The sequence below is a fragment of the Carassius auratus genome, chromosome 9 (genome assembly GCF_003368295.1).
Source record: "Carassius auratus strain Wakin chromosome 9, ASM336829v1, whole genome shotgun sequence".
Lineage (NCBI taxonomy): Eukaryota > Metazoa > Chordata > Actinopteri > Cypriniformes > Cyprinidae > Carassius > Carassius auratus.
The window spans coordinates 1,655,382-1,680,549 of record NC_039251.1 but is presented as its reverse complement, the minus strand read 5'-3'; the positions used below and the strand labels follow the sequence as shown (position 1 = coordinate 1,680,549).

General features: G+C 37.5%; 1 protein-coding gene across 1 annotated transcript in view; it reads left to right on the top strand.

The window, feature by feature from the left end:
- Window positions 1-25,168, top strand: part of LOC113108167 (lysine-specific demethylase 6A-like) — a 57,126-nt gene that overhangs the window by 21,007 nt on the left and 10,951 nt on the right. The window contains exons 8-21 of the mRNA XM_026271015.1: window positions 11,783-11,837; window positions 12,293-12,327; window positions 13,977-14,070; window positions 15,690-15,816; window positions 16,058-16,156; window positions 16,731-16,950; window positions 17,231-17,365; window positions 18,629-18,769; window positions 18,859-18,936; window positions 20,283-20,387; window positions 20,501-20,884; window positions 21,294-22,066; window positions 24,490-24,619; window positions 24,886-24,991. Of these exons, the coding sequence (XP_026126800.1) occupies window positions 11,783-11,837; window positions 12,293-12,327; window positions 13,977-14,070; window positions 15,690-15,816; window positions 16,058-16,156; window positions 16,731-16,950; window positions 17,231-17,365; window positions 18,629-18,769; window positions 18,859-18,936; window positions 20,283-20,387; window positions 20,501-20,884; window positions 21,294-22,066; window positions 24,490-24,619; window positions 24,886-24,991 (2,482 nt within the window). The remainder of the gene's footprint in view (window positions 1-11,782; window positions 11,838-12,292; window positions 12,328-13,976; window positions 14,071-15,689; window positions 15,817-16,057; window positions 16,157-16,730; window positions 16,951-17,230; window positions 17,366-18,628; window positions 18,770-18,858; window positions 18,937-20,282; window positions 20,388-20,500; window positions 20,885-21,293; window positions 22,067-24,489; window positions 24,620-24,885; window positions 24,992-25,168) is intronic.

The window sequence follows — 25,168 nt, the reverse complement described above, 5'->3', positions numbered from 1 at the left end:
CTGTAAAGTTGCATCAACTTCTGAATGAAACTACATACAACAGTGTTAGTAGCCTAGTGAGAAGGGGGTGTTGGGGGAATCACCTTTTTTTCTCTATTTCATCAAACCGCAGTTTTCGCAAGTTCTCGCAATATAGTTTGGCTCCACTGTCATGTAACAAATCGGGAAACTGCTTTGCGCGGTTTTTTGCGCTTATTTTTGTTGGCAAATAAGAATGATTTGCACGTTTCAAGTTTCACCCTGGTTTCACCGCGGGGTTTGCAGATGATGTTCACGTCACTTAATTATGTCACTTCATAAGGTTCCCATGGCAATAAGGGGATAATGGTGCTTTACTTGTGTGAAGTAAACGCAACATTTTTCAACTTTCTGCTAATATATATATGAGTTTTTTACAACAAAAATACAGGAATTATGAAATCATGCTAGCCCCACATATTTTGCTTTCTGAAATCGACAATTTATGCGGCAAAAGAGCGGCGTATTTAAAAAAAAAAAAGCAACCCTGCATAAATATGCGGCCTTGGGCTGATTATGCATTAAATCAGGCGATCGCATAATCGCGTTTTTCTGGAGGGACTGATTAATTGTGACATAATCCAAATGCAATTGCAAATCTTGCATTACCGTTTGCATTTTCTCTTTTGCGAATGCACAGTGAGTGTCAAATTTCAAATGAAAAAGTAAAGTCCATTTGCAAATGCATTTCTCATGTCTAACGAGCTATGAGCATGTCATATTTACATGGCAATATTAATTACCACATTTGCTTTTTCACTCTGCACAGCGCATGTAAACTGCCCAAAATCAAATGGAATCGCAATTCCTTTTGCATTTGAATTTCCGACGTCTACATGGAAACCTGTCAATCAAGTGACAGGGGTGGGGCCATTTTATTGGGGGTGTTTGCATTGGGAAGTGACGTCACTCACAGTCGACGGTAATAAGCAATTATTAATAGACAATTTTGCGGAATGTTTTGAAAAATGAAGGTAATCTGTGAAATTGTGGAGGACATTTTAACACTCACGCAGCAAGTTGACGACAGTTCATACGGTACAGATTTCCTTTTACTCATTTGGTTTTGGACAGGTTAAATGAGTTTGTGGGATTGATGTACAGCATCATCAGTAATGTTTGAAATAAATCTTTCTGTGAGATGATGTGGCTTCTTACACAGAATAAAGCATGCAACACATTTCATATTATTTTAAGCAGTGTAAAAGATTATGTCGATTAGCATTGCATTATTATATACTCCGATAAACCATATTGTTGTTAGGGCTGTGCAGTTAATCACATTAGATTGTCATTGTTAGATCTCCTCAGTAAAGCCGGTCCTGTGATTTGTAGTAAATCTTCATCACCTGCTTTCAGATTGAGTGGCATTCACTTCACAGAGCTGTAGTTCACTGACAAACTAGGTGATATCGCGTTCATAATCAAATGCGATTTAATCTGTGATCATGAACACGATTTTACCTATTTGTCAGTGAACTACAGCTCTGTGTAGTGAATGCTGCTTAAACTGAAAGCAGGTGATGGTGATTTACTACTAATCATGACTGGCTTTACTGACGAGATGTGCATGACAGTCGAATGCGTTTAATTGCACAGCCCTGATTGTCATAATCGTGTGTTTATTAGTCACGGTGAATCATTGAAAGCAGTAATATCTTTTTTTTTATTCAGCTGAAGCCATAGGCATTTCCTGGATTTATTTCTTTGGGGTATATTTTCGTGTTTCTGCACAAGTGTCCTCTGGCCGATTTACTACTGATTACAGAACCGGGCTTCTCTGAAAAACACACATGACCATCGCAGCTTCTGACTAATTGCCATTTATTGCCTTTGCAATTTAATTTCGATTTAGCATGCAGCCCTACTTATGCAAATGTTTGAGTTTATAAGCTTTTACATGTTCGTGACAGCAGTTTAAATATGACTTTAAACTGAAGGGCCATTCGTTTTTTACAAACTAAGGAACAAGTTGATCTGATTTCCTTCTAATTGTTAACATGCCATGATGCTATGTTTAATTTAGCTTGTTGATAAGTGTATTCATTTAACATTTATTTGTGCATTTCAGTATTGTAGAAAAGTGTTTTTTGTTTGTATGTAGTAGGTTGATTAGCAGGCTTAGAATTAGCTCCTCCATACTTTTTTTTTTTTTCTTCTACTCTGGTCAGGGATTACAGTGCTGCAGGATGTTTTTGGCTAATGGTAACTGTTTTGTAGGTCAGTGATTCTTGACCTCTGTCAAGTGATTTTGCTCAGCTTTAAAGTATTGTCAGTAAATACACTGGTATAGTCTTTTTACTCGCTTATATTTTATTGCTTTTTGAGTGTTTTTTTTTTTGGATCTACTTTACTGTTCTTTTATGAATCTCTCTCTCCTATTGTTGAGGGCAGGGGAGACTGTGATTTTTAACATCTCTACATGCTCTTCTAATGTGAGTGTGTGCATGCTGAGTAGCCATCTGGGCTAAAGGAAAGACAACCTCTGAGCAGATAATTAAATTTTTGAGCTTATTTTCTTCCCCTTCTTTTTGAAAATGTTTCCCTTATTCCAAACCTCTCTCATCTATTCTTGTTCACTGGTCTTGAGCACCAGTGTGCTTACTGATTTTATGTTCATGATGTGTATAGCATCAGATCCTCAGCTGTACATAAACTACGTAAAATAGTCTGTGAATGGTCGTTTTATTCGTCAGTCAGATAGTCTATTCTTGAGTGGGTGGTTCTTATGAAACGGCAGAGGTTGAATGTGTGTAAATGCAGTGCATTTGACATCCTCAACCATCCTTTACTGTTCAGTATATTGTCAGCCTTAGGGAGTGAGTGAGTGTTAATAAGTCCCAAGAACTGCACGTGCAGCACGTCCTCCCTCTGCTTTGGGGAAGTGCTGGCTGGGGCTCGTTGTCAGCCAGCTGAATGCTCACCGGCAACTCTGAGGGCAGGCAGCACTGCTCTCTGGTAATTGTCTGCAATAGGAAACAACAAGAGGTGATCTTGCTATTACATCTGCATTCTAAAGCAACGTATCTGTTGCGTTACATGTCATAAATGTTGTAAAAACACCATACTTTGTTTATTTGCAGTGACATTCTTTAAGAAAATTGGATTGTGTATTATATTTATGCATATTCATTTTTGGGATTTAAATTTTTTGCTCTGACACAGTTGCATTAAGAGATATGTGATATACCTGTGTTCTTGTTTTAGTGTTTGTTTCAAGCTATTAATTAATGCCAGTTGATATTAAGCTTAATATATTTTTTTATATATTTCCACCTTTCCAGCTGATAGGAGCTGTACTATTATGTCCATTATCCATATAAAAACTGTGGTATTCACTACGGTTCAAATTTTATGTTTTTGTTTTTAGAAAGTCTCTTATACTCAGACATTCTTGGCTAAATCTGCTCTGGTGTTGAAACGATTCAAACTTATGACCGTTCACTCAGGGTGGGTCTAAGATAAGACACCAATCCAGTCTGCTGAAACGCTACTGTCAATCAACTGGTGGGAGGGCCTGGGTCTGTGTGACGTCACACAGACAAGAAGCTTTGTTTTGATTTGATTTCGATTTTAGTAGATTAAAAACAAAAAAGACTAGGTGAACTTATATCATTATAGGGTGGTTATTTACACACACTGCCAACACACATTTTATGTATAAAAGTGCATTTTGCATCCGATGTAAGGCTGGGTAATATGACTATTATCACATATCGATGATATCTCATAAGTATCGCGATATTAATGTCAGCAGTCAGGTAACAGAAGATTATCAACATTATTGGGGAAAAAAATGACGAATGATAAACCTAGTAAGTCGCAAAAAATATTTAACATAGCACCATAGTCACCATACAGGTGTTTTTGCATGCAAGAATGAAACAATTTAGTAGGAGGGCTGGGAATCTAAAAGCTATTCCAATTTTGCAAATCAGATCAGATGCGTAAGGTCTGGAATCAAATTACTTGTTACAAAATTAAATATCTAAGATTCTGCTTCTTGATTCCTGTATGTGCATTTATTGTGATTTCAAAAGACTCAACTGCAAGAAGATGAAATAGAACTCACGTCTGCATGCACAAAAGCCGCCTCTACACACGAACACTGGACTGAACTCACTTTCTCGCATTCTTAAACATTCGAATGGACAAAGAAACACAGAATTATATCAAATTATCCCATAAATACAATCTGATATGCCGTAAGTGGATGTAAAAAGCTGAGAAAGTTATCAAGGGGATATTGGATCACTGCATCGACAGCAGCCGTTGCTGCCAGTCATTATAATGTTAATCAATGAACTAGAGATGTTCTGATACCCTTTTTCTCTTCCCGATACCGATTCCAATACCTGTGCTCAGGGTATCGGCCGATACAGAGTACTGATCCGATACCTTGGTGTGTATCATTATATACAGCTGTATATACTAGTCCTGTGTAAATTGCTAGAATAAATTTATGGTGTGCTTCAGACTTATCCCTTAAAACATGAACAAATACATGGTGAACTACTGTATTTATTACAGTATTTTTATTATCTGACATGAATTTGACAGTAATATTATTTATTTTCATAAGCGAAAAAGAACTTCTAATGTAGCCAAAAATCTAACACTGAAACTAAAAAAAGGTATTTTAGTTTTACAATATAACTGTATAAAAAACTGCAACAAATAAGTCTAGGAATATAAAAAAATGATATATTAATCAGATAATCTCTTTACAACAAAAGTAAAAAAACAAGCAACATCTAGGCATAATTATTGTTATTAATAGAGACGTATTATTATTACTACATAGAGACATAGCTAAATCTACTGAAGGCTACAACAGTAGCTTAATATATTGTCAATTTACTCGTTAAACCGAACATTTATTTTGATGGGTTGCCATGAAGATCTTTGAGTGTCTGTGTTTATGAAATGACCGTTTTCTCAAATGAAACGGTAAATTCTTATGAAGTGATGGTTTATGCGTTCGTGTCCTCATATAGTGACACACGGCAGAGACTACAAAACAGCGAGCTCCCACACATCTGTGCCCGTCACCCACAGAGATGTAGAATTTGCAGGAGTAATATTTAAATAGTGTTTTGCAGTTTAATATTCACAGACACTAGTATATATTCAGCTACAGTCTGGAGCCCTGCACTTAGACTAACACGGAAGCGACTGAACGCAGCTGCGGGTACCGAATACACTCGTAAGTCGGTAACTTACTACCGGTTTACTACGCTGGTATCATCACATTTTTACATTTTCAGCACCGACTTGGTAGTGAAGTGCCAGTACTTGTGGCATCCCTAGTCGCCGTTTTACTGTCTGGTTGGTCCAGTCTGAAATACTGCTAAACAGCGGACATACTGCCAACCACTGATCTATAATATAGAAGTGGCTTCACTGTCTGTTGGAAGTTTAGAACGTGATGAGCGATCCAGTCATATATAGATCAGTGCTGCTAACGCGTTTTCATTTCTTCTTCGCTGCTCTAAACAGGGGTTGCTTGTGGCAACACAGCACAACTTCCTGTGTTTGCAATGCATTCTGAGCAGTAAATAAGAACCATGCAGCAGTTAGGCAAAGCTAGCGGACATAACTAGGTCTTGTTAAGAAAATGGTATTGGATCGGTATATGAGTTCATGTACTCGCCGATGCCAGAATTTGTTGTGGTATCGGTGACATTTCCGATACTAGTATCGGAATCGGAACAACTCTACAAAGAACAAAAGAAAATCCCTCACTGGTCTTGACTGAATCCCTTTTGTAACTTCAGTTTATATTTTACTTTTCTGTTGTTCGGCTCTGTGACTACTGTAATGGCAGCGTGCATTGGTTTATGTGATTATTTTGTAGATGTGTTCCAATGTCATTTATCCTTATTTGAGGTATAGGCCGAATCTTTTTTTGATCTGCAGTTTAGTAAAAGTTAAAAAGAAAAAAGACATAGTAGCACCGCATGGGTTTCTGAATATTAATTTAAACAGCATTTAATGATGAAAAACCAGCCTTCACAGCCTATTTATACAGCTCACATAGTGCCCTTTTTTTTTTCTTTTTTTTTTTTTACAGATTTTTAAAACAGTGTATACCGTATATTGTTTAAGCTAAGATATAGCACTATAAAGTTTTGTATAACACTATAAAGTTTTGTCATAAATGAAGACATTATAATAGACCTAGCCTATATCTCTATAGCCTATATGAAATTAAAATTACCCTGCTTCTAAATAAAGCAGTTATTTTTATTTCATTATAAAAACCTACCAGAAAGGAAAAAATTCCCTGCATGATTTTAGTTGTGTATAATAAATATAACATACCCTAAGTTATAGCTTGACTACAAGTTTAAAAACAACACTACAATTGTTATAATAAAGAAAATTAAACTTACCGTCATGAAATGTGTCTACATGCGTGATAATGCCAAAAAGAAAAAGAAACAACAGAAAATAGGCATATTTTATTCAAGACATTACTATATGGCAGCAACATGCAGTTTTCATTCTTACAATCTCAGCCAGAATGTCCAACTTGACCATGAGGAACTTAAAATTGGGTTTTATTATTTTTCCCTAATAGTTCTCATCACAAAATGAAATTAATTTCAAACACAGATTATCAGAAATGATCAGAAACACCAACATAACAGCAAAGCTAATGTTTTCTGTTAGCATAAGCATGAACTATGAAAATGATTATTTTCAGCAGCCATTACTGCCTTCAGTGTCACATGATTCTTGAGAAATCATTCAAGTAACATCAAGAGTCTTTTATCTCGAGATCAGTTTTGCTGCTTATATTATTTTTTTAATGGAAATTAGGAAACATTTTCTTTCAGAATTCTTTGAGGTTGCGCCAATGGCCTCATGGTTAGTGTCCCAATGTACAGCGCAACTGCGCTCACGGCGACCCAAGTTCAATTCCCTCCTCAAGGTCCTTTGCTGATCTCAACCCCCTTTCTCTCCACCCAATGCTTTCCTTTCAGCTCTCTACTGTCCTGTCCCAATAAAGGCAGAAAACGCTATAAAGGCTTTAAAAAAAAGAATTATTTGATGAAAAGCAAGCTCAAAAGAACAGCATTTGTTTGAAACATTATCTTTTGTAAGAAAAGTTTTTACTTTCACTTGATTAATGCACCCTTTGGTCATTTTAATGTATCCTCATGCAACCAAAACTGGCTGACCCCAGGTTTTTTTTTTTTTTTTAATACAGTTAGCCTATGTATTTGAAATCGTGTATGTGTGTCTAGATGTATATATTTTTTAAAAACTGTATGTCTAATGTAGGCCACTGTAGTATAGGTTGCAATTATTTAGTTGTAAAGATGCAACAGTTAAAAATGGCTAAAATGAAACCATTTCTATTATGTTCCATCTAGTTATTTATTCATTCTTTTTATTTATTTATTTATTTATATTTAAGAAAATCTTCCTCAAATTTGTGTTGGTTCCATTGTTAGAACTGTTGTATTGCCTGTTGCCCCCTGCTTTTCTCATCTTGTTTTTTCCTTGTTCTCTCCTGTCCCTCTGTCCTGATTTCCTGCAGAGCGCGAGCGAGTGAAAGCTTACGGCAGCCGTATGTTGTGTGCTTGATAAAATGCCTGGAAGTGTGGAGAGAGCATCTCTCAGCTGCTGCCGCTGCTCTCTCTTGAATAGTAATCAGTATTAGAGAGAGAGAGCGAGAGAGAGAAAGAGAGACACTGGTAATCCTGCTGCATTATCTACTTGCCAGTCGAGAGTCATAGAGAGCGAGCGAGCATGTAGGAAGCAGTTGATCAGTGGCGATCAGCTCTGCACAAAGAGCTTTCTGTGGTCAGTAATCCATGTTTCTGTTTGTTGGATGATGCCTGTATGAAGCAGATAGATGTGTTTTTGTATGTTTTCTTGATTTTGACAGAAGGTAGCAATGATTTGTAGGCAAGTAAGTGCTGAGATTGTTAAAATGTCATATTTTCATTATTCTAAAATACTTGAATTTGGTATCCATTTTGGGTATTGTCTGTTGATTTGTCTCCAGTGATTGTATTATATTGAAAGCCGTATCTTTGAGTTCTGTATGCTGGTCATCAGTACATTCTAATGCATGGCCATGTTCCTCAGTTGTTGCTATGCAAGTAGATGGGTTTTTCTTCTAGGTACCTCTATGCTGGGTCAGGTTCAGTGCTTTATTAAAAGCTTTGCTTTGGGGCTGGTTTCTTAGTAACCTGAGCAGCTGGTGGTTCTTTATGTCTGGGGTTGTTGAAAGGTTTGTGATTAGTGTTGTGGTCATGCTGCTCAGAGAGAGTGTTTCTATGCTCTGCACACAACATAATGTACAATACTAGCTGTGTCTGACTGCAGGATCACATCCTCATGATGTTGCTGTGTTTCATCTCTCAAGTCAGAATCAGTTAGTAGCTATATATGTGTAGACATTTACTAATGGCAATTACAGAAGTAATGAATGAAGCAAGAATTGTTTTACTGATTTTGTCTTTCTGCGTGTAAGTTATTGAAAAGTGTACACTGGGATTTGATTGGATCTTGATTGGAAGAATTTAGGGATGCACCGATATGAAAATGTTGTCCGATACAGATAACTGATAACTCTTTAAATATGAAAGCTGATAACTGATATGATGGCAGATAAATTTAAATCCACATTTTTACATAATTTTTGAGAGCCTGATTACCAAAAAAGTATCATCAAAAGACATTAACCACTTCAACATAAATCAAACGTAAAGCAGCCTTACAGATAAATAACGCTTTAATAATGGAAACAAGTTACTGGACAACATTACTTGCATTTAAAAAAAAAAAAAAAAAAGGCTAATATTCAATAGAGTGTGTTGAAAGAGGTCTAGTGTGTAAGGACTATAGCCAGAGATATTGTCAAAATCATTAAATATTGTCATTATTTAGAGTATTTGGCATTTCCAATGAATTTAGACCTGTTATTATTAGGTTACCTTTATACTTTTATATTATAAAATTAATATCACAATTAATTTGCATTCGCAACAATTTCATAGTGCATCTCTGCATAACTGACACGTTGTGACTCACAGCCTGTGAGGAAAATAAAACATTAGATTATTACCTTAGACTACTCAATGAAAATGTTTTGTCTTTTTAAAACAGGTTTATTATAGCCTACAATGAATTATAGGCCTATAGCCTAAATAACATTGTTATACTTCTGTAACACTTTATACATTTTATTAGGGATGCACCGATCATGATTTTTCATGGGCGATACTGATTTTTTACAAACAAACTGGCCGATTCCGATCCCGATTTCCGATTTTTTTTTTTTTTTTTTTTTTTTTTTTTTTTTTTTTTTTTTTTTTTTATATCTTTAAGCAACAAACAAGAAAGAAGGAAAGTGTGCATAAACAAGATGATTATTTGGTATTTAATAGGCCAAACCGGCTTTTGGCTATTGAAAACAATAACTGCAACCATCTGAAATTAACAGCAGTAACTGCACAATAAGTAGCCTACATTGAATACAAACATAGATGTTACAGACATCAGCATTTAGCTTTTGTTTTTGAATTTGGTTGAAACTACAGAGAACTGGCCTTAAATTTAAAGATGAACTGTAACCATGTGAAATTAAAGGCAATAACTGCATAGTTCTACAATCCAAACACAGTCAACACACATTCAATAAGATGTTTCTTGATCAGCATTCAGTATTTTTGTTTTTAAATTTGTTTTTAAATAAAAGGTCTTTACCAATGTCTTTATTTACAGACTAAATAAAAGTATGCTTTATAAATAGATTATTCCAAAATGTTAAAATCAAATCATGTTGGTGCGAATAAAACAAAGATGCAAAGTGTTTTCATTCATCCAAAAAAAAAAAAAATTAGGGTAATGATTCACATCTATATATTTTTTAATTTGAGCCAATGAAAAATAAATAACTATTCTCTCAAGTAAAAAAAATATAGATGTGAATCATTACCCTAAAATGTTTTAATTGGATGAATGAAACACTTTTTCTCTGTGTGCTACAGCAGGTGATTTTTTAAATCAAGTCGATGTAATTTTAAGGTAAAATAAAAATAATCATCCAGAACTGACATTTACTTCTGGCTTTTCAAACGAGTATGCAAGTTCCACTTTACAAAAAAAAAAAAAAAAGTTTCGTCACAGTTTAGTCCGTTTCGTTTCTCATCCAACACGTGAGAAGTTGATCTGAACATCTCTTCACTGTCTACCCGTGTTCAGGGCTCGGACCGATAACAGTAAGCTCGCGCAGCTTTAGTGTGCACAGAAAAGGGACTCTTATTTGTGCGCCAGTACACCAACGGCTGATCGCTTCCTGCTATCTGTGCCTCAGACATAAAGCTCTGCACTTCCAGTGCTGAACGGCTGCCCGTGTCCTGCGCACATATTTCAAAATACTTCCACACAAAATGACATAGCGAACGATTACAATGTAGTCTGTGCACGCGGCCGCACTTCCGGAAAAATCGACCTAAAGAATACCAAAAACTGGCCGATTGCAGATCGCGTATTTTAAGCAAAAACCGGTCGGTTCCGATTTTTGGCCGGTCAACCGGTGCATCCCTACATTTTATGCACCAAGTTTCAAAAACAACCTGTTCAACAAGAATAATGTTTCTTCTCATTGTTCTCACTATGTTTGGGGCACAAGAGAAACATAAAAACAAAAATTCTAACCGTTATACCACATGTTAGGAGATTTGTCTCTTGTCATCTCTGAACTCGGTCAGTTTTTACTTTCACTATCATTGTGAAAGACGTTCATCGGCATAAGTTTTACTTGCTCAAAGTTTGCACGTCACTTGTATGATATCCACTGGCTCGCCTTCACAGTTTAAAACAGAACACGGTGAACAAAGATTCCATTACATTATTTTACAGTAGCTAATAATCTCATTATAATATGACAGACTTGCCGTGCTCATGTTGCAGTTCACTGTATTTTCATTTTCAATGTTTTTCCAGTGATATTTCTAGCAACTAAAAACCATCATGGTGAACAATGCGCATCTGAAGTGTCTCTGCAGGAAATAATGCGTTATTTAACGCGACTCTTATCGGTTCGACAACGATAACAGAAAAATTACAATTTATCGTCCAATATCGATATGGTGGCAGATATATTGTGCATGCCTACAAGAACTAATGACTGCATGATTGTTTTGTCCGTTATTGCACAACATCATATCTTATAGCCTGTAGAAATATGACAGGCTTCATTAGATTAACTTTGACCGCTGGTAAATGCATAGTACTTGCGCTCATTTTCTGAATGGTTTAATAAAAGTCTGTGGCCAACATCCAAATGTCCAGTGATCAGTGTCTCAACAGATGTGAAGTCATGGGATAGTTTGATGAATGGAATTGTGGTTGAGGATGTTTCGGGAAAACAGTGATCAATTAATTTACTACATTTGTCTCCATTTCATAATTACATTTTATGATATAGTTGCGAATTTAGTTGGATCTGTTTTTAATGGCATTGTAACAATGGAATTTTGTGTTATTAGTCGCATATGGCTCGTTGCATATTATTAGAGGAAGCAGATTTATGTTTGGACATATGCATTGGTGGGAGAAGAAATCATGCTTTTGCTGTAGCCAATTTCTTTTGATGGATGATTATGTTGGGATTGTTATTTGATGCCAAAATCATTTGGGCAGATCTAATTTCAGAATGGCAATTTAGATAAATAAAGAATACCCTGTTTTTGTTATTAACTATATCCTGTCTAATCAAACTTCACTCGTTTTCTTGCAGCATTTTCAGCTGGCATTGATTGACTCCACACCCTGCACTTTGTCAAAAGCTGAAAGTAAGTACCTCCAATGCGTGTTCATTTTTATTACATATCTTTTATTATTATGAAAACTGCATTGTCACATTATGCATGAGTTTTTTTTGTTTTGTTTTTTTGCCACAAACAGCGATGTTTGTTTGTCTCCTTGAGAGAGTTTTTTTTTTATAGGAAAAAAGTATTTCTTCAATTAGATTTTTCCTCTTACCATTTCCATCCTGCCTGAGACTCCAGTTTCCAGGGAAACTGCATGACTGTATTCAGCCTTGTGTTGCCTGCATACGGGCAGTTATGACATGCTTGAAGTGCACAAAGGTGCAAGCTAATATTCTTCCTTCCCAGTGTCTGTACACCCATAAGCTTATTCACACTCAAGCTGAAACAGTGAAGACAAAGAAGGCTGGTTTTGAATGCAAAGTTTCCATTAGAATAGGATTTCCGGTATTGATCAGTTCCTCTTTTTGTCCCTACAGTTCAGTTCCACATCGCTCATGTATATGAAATTCAGGTGAGTGTTCCCCTTTTTTGTAACGTTTTATCAGAGTAAGCAGTGTTTCGTTGATACTCATATTTTAGGGTATAATGTTCTGGATAATATAGAAGGCAACAGTGACTGTTTGCTTTTACACAGACCTTGGTTCTTAAAGTAAATTGCAATCTATAGACATAGTCATCATATATATTGTTTAATTAGAAGCAACTGAAGATAAGGCTATGTGGGATAGACAAAAAATGTTGAATCTGTGATGTCAAGAATTTAGATGATAAATCTGTAAGATAAATTTATTTTCAAACTTTTTTTTATTAGTAGAAATGGTGTATTGATATTAACTTAAACGTAACATGATTCCATAATTTTCAAGAACCATACATTCAGGTTTTTGAGTGTATTGAAGAAGTGGGGGAGAAATGGGGAAGAAATGCAGAAGTATGTTGTTCCAAACCTGTACGCATTTCTTCTGTTGAACACAAAAGAAGATCTTGAAGAATGTTCCAGCAACTGTTTGGTTCCCATCATTCTTCATATTCTTTTGTGTTCAACAGAAGAAAGAAAAAGTCCTGGAGGTGCAACATGAGGGTGAATAAAGTCATTTTAGATTAACTGTCCCTTTAATAAGGCATTCATCTTAAATAGTTTTAGGTGTTTCACAGTATTCACACTTTTCCCCCAAAAAAGTTTCCCAAATTTCCCAGAAACTGCAGCTGCTAGTAGCCATGATCACAATTTTCATGATACCGTCAGCTTTTCTGATGGTGAATCTTGTAATTTCACTAGTACTTCATACATAATTACCAGATTTAAAGTTATTTTAGAAACAGCCAAAACCTTACTGTTGTGTTCAATTGGCATTGTAAATGACTGTTTGTAAAGGAAGCAGTTTCTAGAGGTTATATGGCAGTGTTGTTGGTCCCTGGGTTTTCTTTTGCTCCGTTTACTGCTTTTACAAACATACACTCTTGATTAATTGGATTTGTTTCTTGGGCACCTCCTTGACGCTGTATGTGTTCAACCAACCGATCCCCACCTTGCCCTCGTGGTTTTGCTTCAACTTACCTTTAGTTATTCTTTATGATGAGTGATAGACTCTTGTTACAGTCTTTTCTGTTCAACAAACATCCACCTCGCCTTATGTTAAATTAAAATGTAATGCAATTGTATTAAATCTCATAGAAATGTACATACAAAACGTTGCTGTAAGGAATGATGACTGCACTAATCAGCCAACCAATGCTTAAGATTTATAATAGGTTAATTTTATTGTCCACCACACACAGATGAGATTGCTTTTAAGTGTGTTTGGAGTCGTTTTGGTCAGCTATGATGGTCAGCCATCGGCTCCAACAAAGATCTGTGTCAAGGTCACTAAGAAAAACAAACACTTTTTCCTGAGAGGGCTTCTCAAGTTACACTGATTCAGAGCATGTCTCTGTTTGTCTGACATGTTAAGTCTAGTCTGGTCTGGACTGACCCTCCCCCTTCGTCTGTGTGTTTGTCCCTGTGTCTGGCCTGGTCAGTGTCCAGTCTGTTTCCTCTCTTCCTGACACCGTACATTGTAGTCTGTCTGACGAGGCCCTTTGTGTCCACCCAGAGTGGCCGTAAAAGTGCTGACCCTTTTGTCTGTTCAAACATCTCTTTCCTTCTCTGACTGTCTGCAGAAGAAATACCGTATCGCAAAGGAAGCTTACGAGAGTCTTTTACAAACAGAAAATCTCCCTGCACAGGTGAAGGCAACTACGCTCCAACAATTAGGTGAGTGTGTGTTTTACTTGCTTGTTTTGCTGCTTCCCACAGTCATATAAAACCTGGAAATATCAGAATTTGTGATTTGTCTGCCTGGAAAAGTCATGGAAGTTAGTAAAATGTCATAGTAGTCATGGAAAAGTCCTGATTTCTGTCATCAGATATGTTCCTAGTTATGCTCAGCCATTAAATATTTCATCAACTGCAGTGCAGTGTTCACAAAATGATCCTAATCCATCCAGTAATCACAACCAGCTGGGGAAAGTTATGAAAATTCATTGGTCAAAATGTGTGGGAAACCAGGTTTTATTTTAAATAGTGGGTTTCCTATTTAGATGGATGTTTGCTGTGTGATTTCTGTCTTGATTAGTCAAAAGAATGCAATCTGCAATTTTCTGCACAGATTTAGCATACAAGATCAGGATCATTCTCAGTGCTTTAAAAAAAGAATGTATGTGGCAAACCGTGGCAAATATCACAGTCTTGTTGGGTGGAAAAATAAAGAGCATTCAAGAGGGTGGTGAGGTTATTGTTAACTTGCATTTACATTTTTGAAATTCTGCACAGCTGTTTGTGGAATTATGAAGCTACAATTTCCACAGATTTGTACTGATGTGGATTTTTAAAAACATTGTAAGGAGAGGATATTTCATTTAGGTTTTTCAGCCATGTTTTAATTTTCAGATTAGGTAATTTTTTGTCATAATAACAGACCGTCCTCACTAATGTATTGCATCATGCCATCTCCCCAAATAACATAAGTGGGATTCTCAATAACAGCATCCCCAAATGTGCAGTCCAGGTTTTCTAAGATATTTTTCAGTTCTCTAGGGTGTGCTATTTTGCCAGACATAATTGCTAATAATAAATGTGCAGATTGCTTTTGGGATACCATGGTGTGGTTAGAAATCTGAATTAAGGGCAATCTATCAACTAGGAAAGCGGCACCAATGAGCATAGGACACCAGGATGGAGCTGTCTGCAATGTACTTTGGGTTAAAAGCATCAATAAGTAATTAAATCATTTTAATAATTAGCACAGTTGCGTGTTGTGAATCCTCAAACCCCAGCTCTTCATCACACCAAGCTTATTTCTTTTGCTAGTCCAAAAAGAAAGTCAAAAAAAAAAAATTCAGCTACCATAAAACCATTTCCACATTGCCTCTGCAGTTGTTGGCAATGGTCTGGTTGCTGTAGTAACGTTTCCCGGGTGCAGGCGCTTGCCACAGGTGTTAAGAGCTCGGCTGGGATCAGTACATTGGAGAAGCCTGGCCACATGGGGGAAGTTCTTTGTCTGTACTGCCTTTGTCTATCTCGTTCTCTTTAACAACTTCTGGCTGGCTGGGAATGGATAGGAGAAGGGCTGTTTGGACAGTCATCTCTGCTGAAACCTTTTGAAGCTGCTGGTGGTGGTAGAAACCACCACACCCCCCTCGATCCTGCTCCACCTCATCTCCCCACCCTACCCTGAAGATAACTAAGGGGGAACCATTTGTTCCCTTTACGAGTACCAGTGTAACAGCCTCCACAGTGCACACCAGGGCTTAGTGTTGTGGCAGAGTGTTCTAGTCGTTTTGTTGAGAATCCTGTTTGTTATTTAATCCTCATATTTCCCATCGCTCACTCAGGCTGGATGCATCACACGGTCGAACAGTTGGGAGATAAAGCCAACAAGAGCAGCTATGCTATTCAATGTCTGCAGAAGTCCCTAGAAGCAGACCCCAATTCGGGACAGTCTTGGTATTTCTTGGGCAGGTAAGCAAACATTTTACCAGATTTAAATGAAATTCCTATTCCATGTATATTATATGATATATTTTTAATTGTTTATATTTTTAATTTGTTTTACAAAACTGAGTTTGTGTATATCATGAATCCACTGTAATTTGCTGAAAGTGTCTGTCAAATCCAAATCCAATACAATTGTCACATTTAATCTCTACAACTCATATGCCTGAAAGTGTCTAGTTTTGATGTGTTTTCGCTTGTTTTGCAGGTGCTACTCAAGTATTGGGAAGGTCCAAGATGCTTTCATATCTTATCGACAGTCTATTGATAAGTCTGAGGCCAGTGCAGATACATGGTGCTCAATTGGGTAAGCTCTTTAATGGTTGATGTTTGTGAGGTTAAGCTGGTTCTATTTATTATTTACAGGCATTTCTTGCACATTAAAATGAGACATTCTTGTTGTTTGTTTTTCTGGTAGCTGGGTGTAAATGGGGTCATTTGGGGCTGATGTTGCCTCAGGTTTGGTTTATGTTGCAGACAGAAATGCTGAAGACATTTAAGCTAAAGCATTGACCTCATCAGAGCTGTGTAATCACTTTATCAAAATCTTAACACTGAAAGCAACCATGAAAAAAATAAAATAAAAACTTTTGTCCTATCACAAGTTGTGGAAACCCTTTTTACCTAATTAGACCACAATGAAACCTCCCAAAATGTCAGTAAAGCCAATCAGAAAATGAAAATTGTACATTTGTATATAGTTGTTAGAAAATGATTTGAAAGGTTTATCATCCATCGGTTGTCATGGCAAAATTTTATGTTGAAGATATTAAATGTTTCTTGAACCTGCATTAACCTGTGGCATCTGGTTATGAATGATCTGTCTGTTTATTTAGCTTGCCCTTTTTAACCACCCCTCTCTGCTGTGCTTGCATCTCCAGTGTGTTGTATCAGCAGCAGAACCAGCCGATGGATGCACTACAGGCATATATCTGTGCAGTGCAACTGGACCACAGCCATGCGGCTGCCTGGATGGACCTGGGCACACTCTACGAGTCCTGCAACCAGCCGCAGGATGCCATCAAGTGCTACATCAATGCCACGTGCAGCAAGTCCTGCAGTAACATCCCAGCTCTGACTGCTCGCATTAAATGCCTCCAGGTAGAAAGAGTGTTTGCGCATTAAATTATCAGGAGAGGAAGTGTACATGTTTCATTTTAATGTGCCTATCATAGTGTTTTTCTTTCTTGATTGTTAACATTGTTTGCTTTTGAGTTCCTTTCTGTTTTGTTGAATCACGTCCCCTTGTCTGACATATTATTCACTGAGGATGATATATGAGTGTCATTTTCATCTGTGATTTGATGCATACCACCATTGCATTGACTCAAGCTTAGCTGAATCCGCCACTGAACATGTTTTCTGCGCCATCTTTTTCTAGGCTCAGTTGTGTAATCTTCAGCAAGGTAGTTTACCAAGTAAAAGTAAAATGCTCCCTAGTATTGAGGAGGCATGGAGCCTACCAATCCCAGCAGAGCTCACCTCCAGACAGGGAGCGCTCAACACAACACAACAGGTGAGAACAGATCAGCTAGACAAGCCAGTAGAAACTCTTATACCTTCTAATGGTTTAGACTCATTAAAATGATTTGTTAGTGGTAGCTTGGACATTGTGACTTTTTAAAGAAATGTTTTGGGTTCAGTACAGGTTAAGCTTGACGCTGTTAATGGCATTATGGTTAATATATAATAATAATAATAATAATATATAAAATATTAATTATAATTATTAACTAATTGGTGGGCATAGATAATTTTTTTTTATCTAGATTAAAATGGCTCATTTACTTGCCTTGTAGCGGACTGCAAACGCGTCCTGTGTGAAAGCACACTGAGTCCGTGCTGCTTCTGCACCACATACTGCAGACGGAGTTTGTGTGAAACAGGCGTGCGTCTTATCGAGATTTCCATTGGAAAGCTTCTTAAAAAAAAATAAAAAATTCCCTGAAGCAAACCCGGTGGCATCTTAGCTGCATCCATGTTAGCACGTCACATTTGATGTGGTAATTTCACAGTAGGCATACACACAGGTTTAAAGACTTGTTCTCGCCCCCTACAGATTCAGCTAGGTATACATCCACGCTAATATATCAAGGTGAAAGTCATTATAGCTTGCTTTAGACCCAGCTCTCAACCCAAACTTGAAAATAGATTAACGGCGATGTTTTAGCACATTAACGGATATATCACATCACTGTATCTTGCAGTATGGCCGTATGTTGAATCAGCAGAAGCCCCTTAACCACAGATCTTGTATAACACATGCTGTCGAGTGAGCTTAGCCTGTATTGAACCCATGACATTTCTTATTCCCTAATGAAACATCAAAGTGTGTGGTAAGGCTTGACTTCATGATTAAGTACCACTAAATGGTCCTTAATTTTCAGTCATATAGAACAATGTTGTTGTTAACATTGATTCTGGAGAATAATCTTAAACTGCTAAGGTTTAAAGTTATTTCCTCCTAGATCATTAGACCATAACACCCATCAGAACACATCATCCTTTGTTTCAACATATTGGTCACAAATTTTGGGGAATGATTTAAATCTGCAATTTACTGTGTATATATATTTTTTTCCTTCATATATTTAACTGACATAATTAAGAGTGAGAAAGTTGGCATAAACATAATCCTTATGCTTATTGTATAAGGGAGCTGTATGTCACTGAAACATCAGTATTGATTTTTATGCAATAAATGCAGTTTTGGTTACCGTACTTTAGTGAAATGTTCATGCCACTGTCCTAGCTGCTATTTTGTTTTTGTTGCCAATAGCAGACCACCTGCAAAGCTCATCAGAGCAGTGAAGCCCAGTCCCAAATCCCAGGCCAGTCTCTTCCCCCTCATATGGTGTCTGGCCAGACTGATGACCAGTCCAGCCCAGCCAAAAGGAAGAGGACTGCAAGTCCAGCCAGGGTACTAGAGGACAGCATTTTAGTTTGTTACATCTGTTACAACTATCAAGCAGTGTTTGATTATTTACTGGTTTCTCGTCTCATCATCAGAATTCACCAGATTCCTGGGAAAAAGATCCAGGTCATCATCAGGTCCCCAACTGGAGTTTAGCCCCACAGAAGCTTCAGGTTGGTAGATTCAATTTATATGGTTGTTTCTATATCTGTAAATTGTTGAATATTATTGATTTATGGTAGGGATGCACCGGAATAAATTCTGGACCGAAACTGAAAATTCTGGATGCACTTGCCTGAAAATACTTTGTAATGATTATTTATTATTTTATTAAATAATAGAAAGTAATTTTGTAAGACTTTTTAATTTAACTAAATTTTATAATACTGAATTTAAAAAACACAAGCCACTAAAATAACAACACTTTTACTGAGAGTAACGATAAAACTGGACAGAATTGATATTAATATTGGTAACACTTGGTAACACTACTTTAGTTAACATGAACGAAGAATGAACAATAGTTCTTTAGCATTTATTAATCTTGGTTAATGTTAATTTCAGCATTTACGAATGCATTATTAAAATCAACAGGTGTGCTTGTTAACAGTTAATGCACTCTGAATTAACATGAACAAACAGTGAACAACTGTATTCTCATTAACTGACGTTAAGAAAGATTAATTAACTACCATATTAACTGATGAAGCCTTATTGTAAAGTGTTACCTTAATATTAAATGGCAGTATATTATTTTTATTCATTTCCTTGCAATAGAATCAGATATAACTTTTTTTAAACTAATTGTCCAAATAATGTATAAACCTACAAAGCTATTATTATCAGAGCATGTGAGCAGAGGGTAGTGTTAGGTTGCCCAGTACAGCTGTACTACACCATGTTACAGCACAGCAGCGCTATTGCGAACAGGAACAAGTATACTACATTGAAATTTCATGTCGGCGCATTATTTGAGCGGACTTTGATTTTTGAGCTTTGTTATTTAGAGCAGATTTTGAGCATGAGCAGTAGTCTTCTACACGAGCGGAACGCGCATTCATAGAGTGGAATGTGGAGTGTGCAATAAATTATTTTAAGTATAATTTCGGCTCATGTTTTTGGCTGTTTTTCTGTTTCTACTGACAAATCAGTGCATCCCTAATTTATAAACACTAACAGGCAAATTTTTCCTTTTGTTTTTGAGTAAAGTTTCTTAATTTCACCAAGGCTGCATTTATTTGAGCAAAAAGTATAATAAAAAACACTTAATATTGTGAAATATTATTATAATTAATAACATTTTCTATTAAAATAATTTGTAAAACATGTATCCCTGTAATGACAGCTGAATTTTCAGCACTCATTGTCATTTGTCAGTGTCTAATGATTTTCAGAAATAATTGCCATTCTGAATTCAAATTTCAATTTATTTGATTAATTCTTTAATGCATTTCTATCCAGATATTATACTAGAGCTGGTTTAAAGCAAACTATTATGGTTTTGTTGTTTTTCTCTCAGCTTCTGGAACAGTTACGGACCAACAGAGCTAATCTGAAGCCAGTGCAGCTGCAGATGCTGGAACAGTTGGAAAAGCAGCTCAGTCTAATGCAACAGAATCAGCAGGTGTGTGTCATGTGTGGATGTGCATAGAAGACTGCAAATTTTTAGACAGGCTAGAGGTAGCTTAAATTAACTTGCTGAGTTTTTAATACTGATAGTCTTTCTCTCCCCAACAGATGAGGCTGAATGCTATGGGTCAGATACGACCCAGTGTGTCCAACGGTCCTATAGTCGACCCCTCATTGCCTGTGAACTCTAATTCCACATCCTCCTCTCAACATCCACACATTGCTCTTTTCCGCACACCCTCCACCCTCTCAAAATGTGCTGCTCAGCCAATAGCCAACGGACCTGTCCCTGCAAGCCCCGCCCCATGCACGGCTGGAACCATGGGTAACACAGATGCCATCTCTGTGGGCAATAATCACCTCCCAGGATCGGGGAGCAACGGAAATGTGCCTTACTTGCGGCAAAATGCACTACCTCATAACTGCACAACCCCCACCAGCAGCAGCATGGATGATGAACCGTGGAAAAGCCAACACATCAACTCCACTCAGGTGAGATTAAATGTCCTGGTCAATATGGTAAGATCATAATGATCATGTTATGTATGACAAGAAAGTTCTATAGGGTCGTTCTGTGTCAAATCAACCACATTTCAGAAACTTCTCCAGCTCAGAATTTTAAGATAAACAGTGTGATGAATGCCAAAATCGTAAATGTCATGGATAAATATTTCCTGAGTAGTCCATTGTTTTGTAGAACGGGTTCAAAATTACAATCTAAACTTGAAATTTGGAGCCAAATTACAGCGGTGTACAAAGGAGTTTAGAAGGATGCATTCGGCATGAAAAATGGACATTCATCTTGATTTTCTGCTTGTCTATTGAGTTTCTCTAGTTTTCAATTCTTAAGGTAGCAATTTCACTGCTTAACATTGCATTATTTACACTATCTTTATTGCAGGGGCTTCAAAAGAGTCTAGGTTCATATTCGGCAGGTCCAAATGGCGAGCAGGCTTCCTCTTCCGCTGGGACGTCCCAGCTTACCCCGGCAGCCAGCACTGGCGTTCCAAATCAGGTCGAACCTTCGACCTCAGCCAGTGACACGTTAGCGCAGGAGGCCAGTCACAATCACCTCCCCTCCCCAAGCTCCCATCACTCTGCTACCTCAGGTGGACAGCAAGGCATGGTGCACACCAAAGAGAGCAAGCTTTCAGGAAACGGGCATTCCACAGGGACGCCTAACAGCACTGCCACTGCAGAAGGACTGCCTAATCACGTCCATCAGGGCCAGGCAGACGCTGCTGGGGCGAAACCCTGCTCACCAGGTGTACTTAGTTCAGACAATCCTCAGCTCTCTGCCTTGTTGATTGGAAAAGCCAATGATAGTAATAATAGTAATGGTGGTGGGTTGACGGCTGCCAGCACAAAGGTTAATAACGTTCACCCAAGTCTGCACCAGGGACTAAAGGCACAGGAGAACTCCGTGGCCTCCTCCCCTTGTTCTGCCATGTCCACGGCCACACCCTCACCCAAATCAGCTGACCATCACAGCACTCAGAACAGTGTCAACTGCCTTAACAGCCCCACGCTCAATGGCCAAGGTCCGGAGGACTCTCAGAGCCACTTGAAGGTGGCATCTCCGCTGGTTTGTCATAACCCCAAGCCTCCCTCGTTCGCCCCGTGGTCTTCTGTCTCCATCTACCCCAGCTCCAGTGACGTGCTCAAAGCATGCAGGTGAGTTTCCCATTCCTGTATCCATTTGGGCATAGATGTGCAGAATATCAAACAGAATTCTTGATTGGTTTTGTGCAGATTTTTTGGTTATGGTTATATCGAGCCACCTTATAAGCTTTATAAGCTTACAGTATAAGATTCTAAGCTTTTTTGTGTCTGTGAATATAAATAACATAGCTAGACCTAGGGCTGGGCGATATGGCCAAAATTTAATATCCCAATATAGCTCATTTGATATCCCGATAACGATATACATAACGATATAGCAATTTTTCTGTTAATTCAGTTTATGAATAGTCTATATAAAATTGCAATGTGGAAATGCAGTTTGAAATGATATACAAAACAAATAAAGGTAGTATGGACTAAATATTTATTTTATTTAGAACCTTTTTTTCAAGCAAGACTGTTGGTCATGTGTTAACACCTGCCATTAAAATATTTCAACCCGCTATTATCGACCGTGTAGATATGATTGGCAACAGCAGAAGTGATCTCCTTCCATCTGTGGGAGCTATGGCTATATGGTGTGCCACGGGAGCCGTTCACATATTGCGTATTTTGCGCACTCAAGTTCGTTATTTCCGATGTAGGCGCACGGTATGTGCAGCCATAATGGAAGCGTGGTGCGACGCGCCCGTTTTTTCCAGGCGCTTCGGCATCGAGTTAAAAACATTTCAACCTTTTCATCCATTTTAGGCGTCCATGCAACAGAAGTCACCCCTCTTTTAGGTACAAGCTCCTCGGTTTGGGTTGGCTGGTCATCTTGTTGAGAATTACCCTGGTCTGAACCGCGTCTACTACCGTCTTCCTCCATGTTTGTTTATGTATTGCAGCGTGCATGGGCATGCCGTTGCGTGAGGTGCATCTTGACGTAAAATTCTGCCGTAAACGCCTTATCGTGGCGTAAACGATAGAGCCTTATATAAAACAATAGACATTTTCTATCGTCCAGACGATATATTTCGTCATATCGCCCAGCCCTAGCTAGACCTTATTTTCACCTTTTCTGCTATAATACAAATCCATCCTAGTTGATTTTGTTTAAATCTGCAGTAAAATGGTTTAGGCTGATGATTTGATGTATTGTTCTCACTGAAAGAGATTTGCATTGGTGAGCTGTTGAGTTGTTAATTTTTTGGAAGGTAGTTACTTGTTGATGTCGGAAGGTAAATACTTTGTTGATTAATGTTATATTTTTTACAATGTAATTTGCATTGATTGGAAACGTGGATGTGTCTACTAACTATGTTAGGGGTGTGTCTGTAAAATATACAGCTGTGTGTTGTTCTTTTCAAGATGGACTTTGATTGCTTTCAATACACTGCCAATATAGTGGTTATATATGCACACTACTGTTCCAAAAATTTGGATGGTCAGTATGTTTTTTGGTTTGCAAAAATTAATACTTTTATTTAGAGAGGATGTACTAAATTGAGCAAAAGTAACCATAAAGACATTTTATAATTTTTCTAACTTTTCTATTTGAACGTTCTTTTGAACTTTCTATTCAAAGAATCTTTGATAAAAAAAAAAAAGTGTATCAAGAAATATTATTTAGGACAAGTTTTCAAAATGTATAATTAAAAATGTCTTGTGACACTAAATGCATTCAAACAACAGTATTTCACAATATTAATGCTTTTATTTGTATTTTTGATTAAATGTTGCCTTGGTGAGCATAAGAGGCATTAAACAATGGTAATGCCTTACAGACCCCAAACTTGTTAACCGCAGTGTATGCACAGGTTTATTTATTATATTGCTAATTTTATATGTACAGGTTTGTCATTTGTTAACCCATCTAGAGCCTATTAGTGAGCAAAACTGATAAATCCCTGCTTGCTATTTTTTTTTTTTTTTTTTTTTTTTTTAACGCTGCAGCATGTTAAAAAAAAAAGCTATTCCATCATTAAAAATGACAGTGAATGTGCCACACTACCCAACAGCACAGAGACTAAGCTGCTGAAGATGTCAGGCAGTGTCAAACTTAGTCAGTTTTCACAATCACCAAGGTTCCGATTCCGAAAAAATACCAGCATGACTACGCTCCAGCCTCACAGCTGTAATTATTTAGAGACATTTTAGTTACTGAACTTTTGACCCTCTGCCATGTTGTTTAATGTGAGTCATTTTCTCAGTGCTTCCAGACTTATTACACGGTTTGTTTTGACTGGAAGGGCTGTTGATGGGGAAGGACATTGCCTGTATGTCTCTAGTGATCTGGTTTATGGCTCCACCTGTTTCTAGACAGCAACAGCACATGTACTGACCCTCAATGTTCCTGTCATGTTGACAAGAATATAGCAGAGTCACAGTCTTCACTGTAGCACGCAATCAATTAAAATGAGATTTGGATAAAAGATTACATTACATACAGCCATTTGGACATGTGCTAATAAATATCTTGAATTATTTTGCAGAAACCTGGGGAAGAATGGTGTCTCCAGTAATAGCATCTTGCTTGACAAGTGTCCCCCTCCACGGTTACCACCTGCACCCCTCCCAACTCTGCCAAAGGACAAGCTCAATCCTCCCACCCCTAGTATTTATGTGAGTAAAACATCACTATCATCTGACACTGTGCAACCTGGTGGTTCTTTATCTGCTCTCTCAAGTATTCCTGCTGTCATGAAATTTACAAGTCAAAATACAATGCAAAAGGGTCCAGTTGCACTGATTAAAGGCATTTGTTGCCATGAAAAAGTCAACTTTGTCTGACCTCAATTTATGCTTGCACAATTACACCCTTTTTTTTTTTAGATTCCAAGGTTTTATTTTCTCCAGTCAAATAAATCTACTTTTTAAATCCTTGGCAGTTGGAGAACAAGAGGGACGTTTTCTTTCCGCCGCTACACCAGTTCTGCACAAACGCAGCCAACCCCGTTACAGTAATCCGTGGCCTGGCTGGAGCACTCAAGCTGGGTGAGAGTGTGTTTCTGGGCACTTGTGTGCATTTGAGTTCTTGCCAAAGCACCATGTATGTGTGAGCGCTGATCTGTGGTCTGTATTATTTTAATTTACCCTTTCATTAGTTTTGCTGCATATTAGCACCTTTGTTTAAATGATTTTGTTGTTGTTTTTGTGTCTGAGCATTAAGTC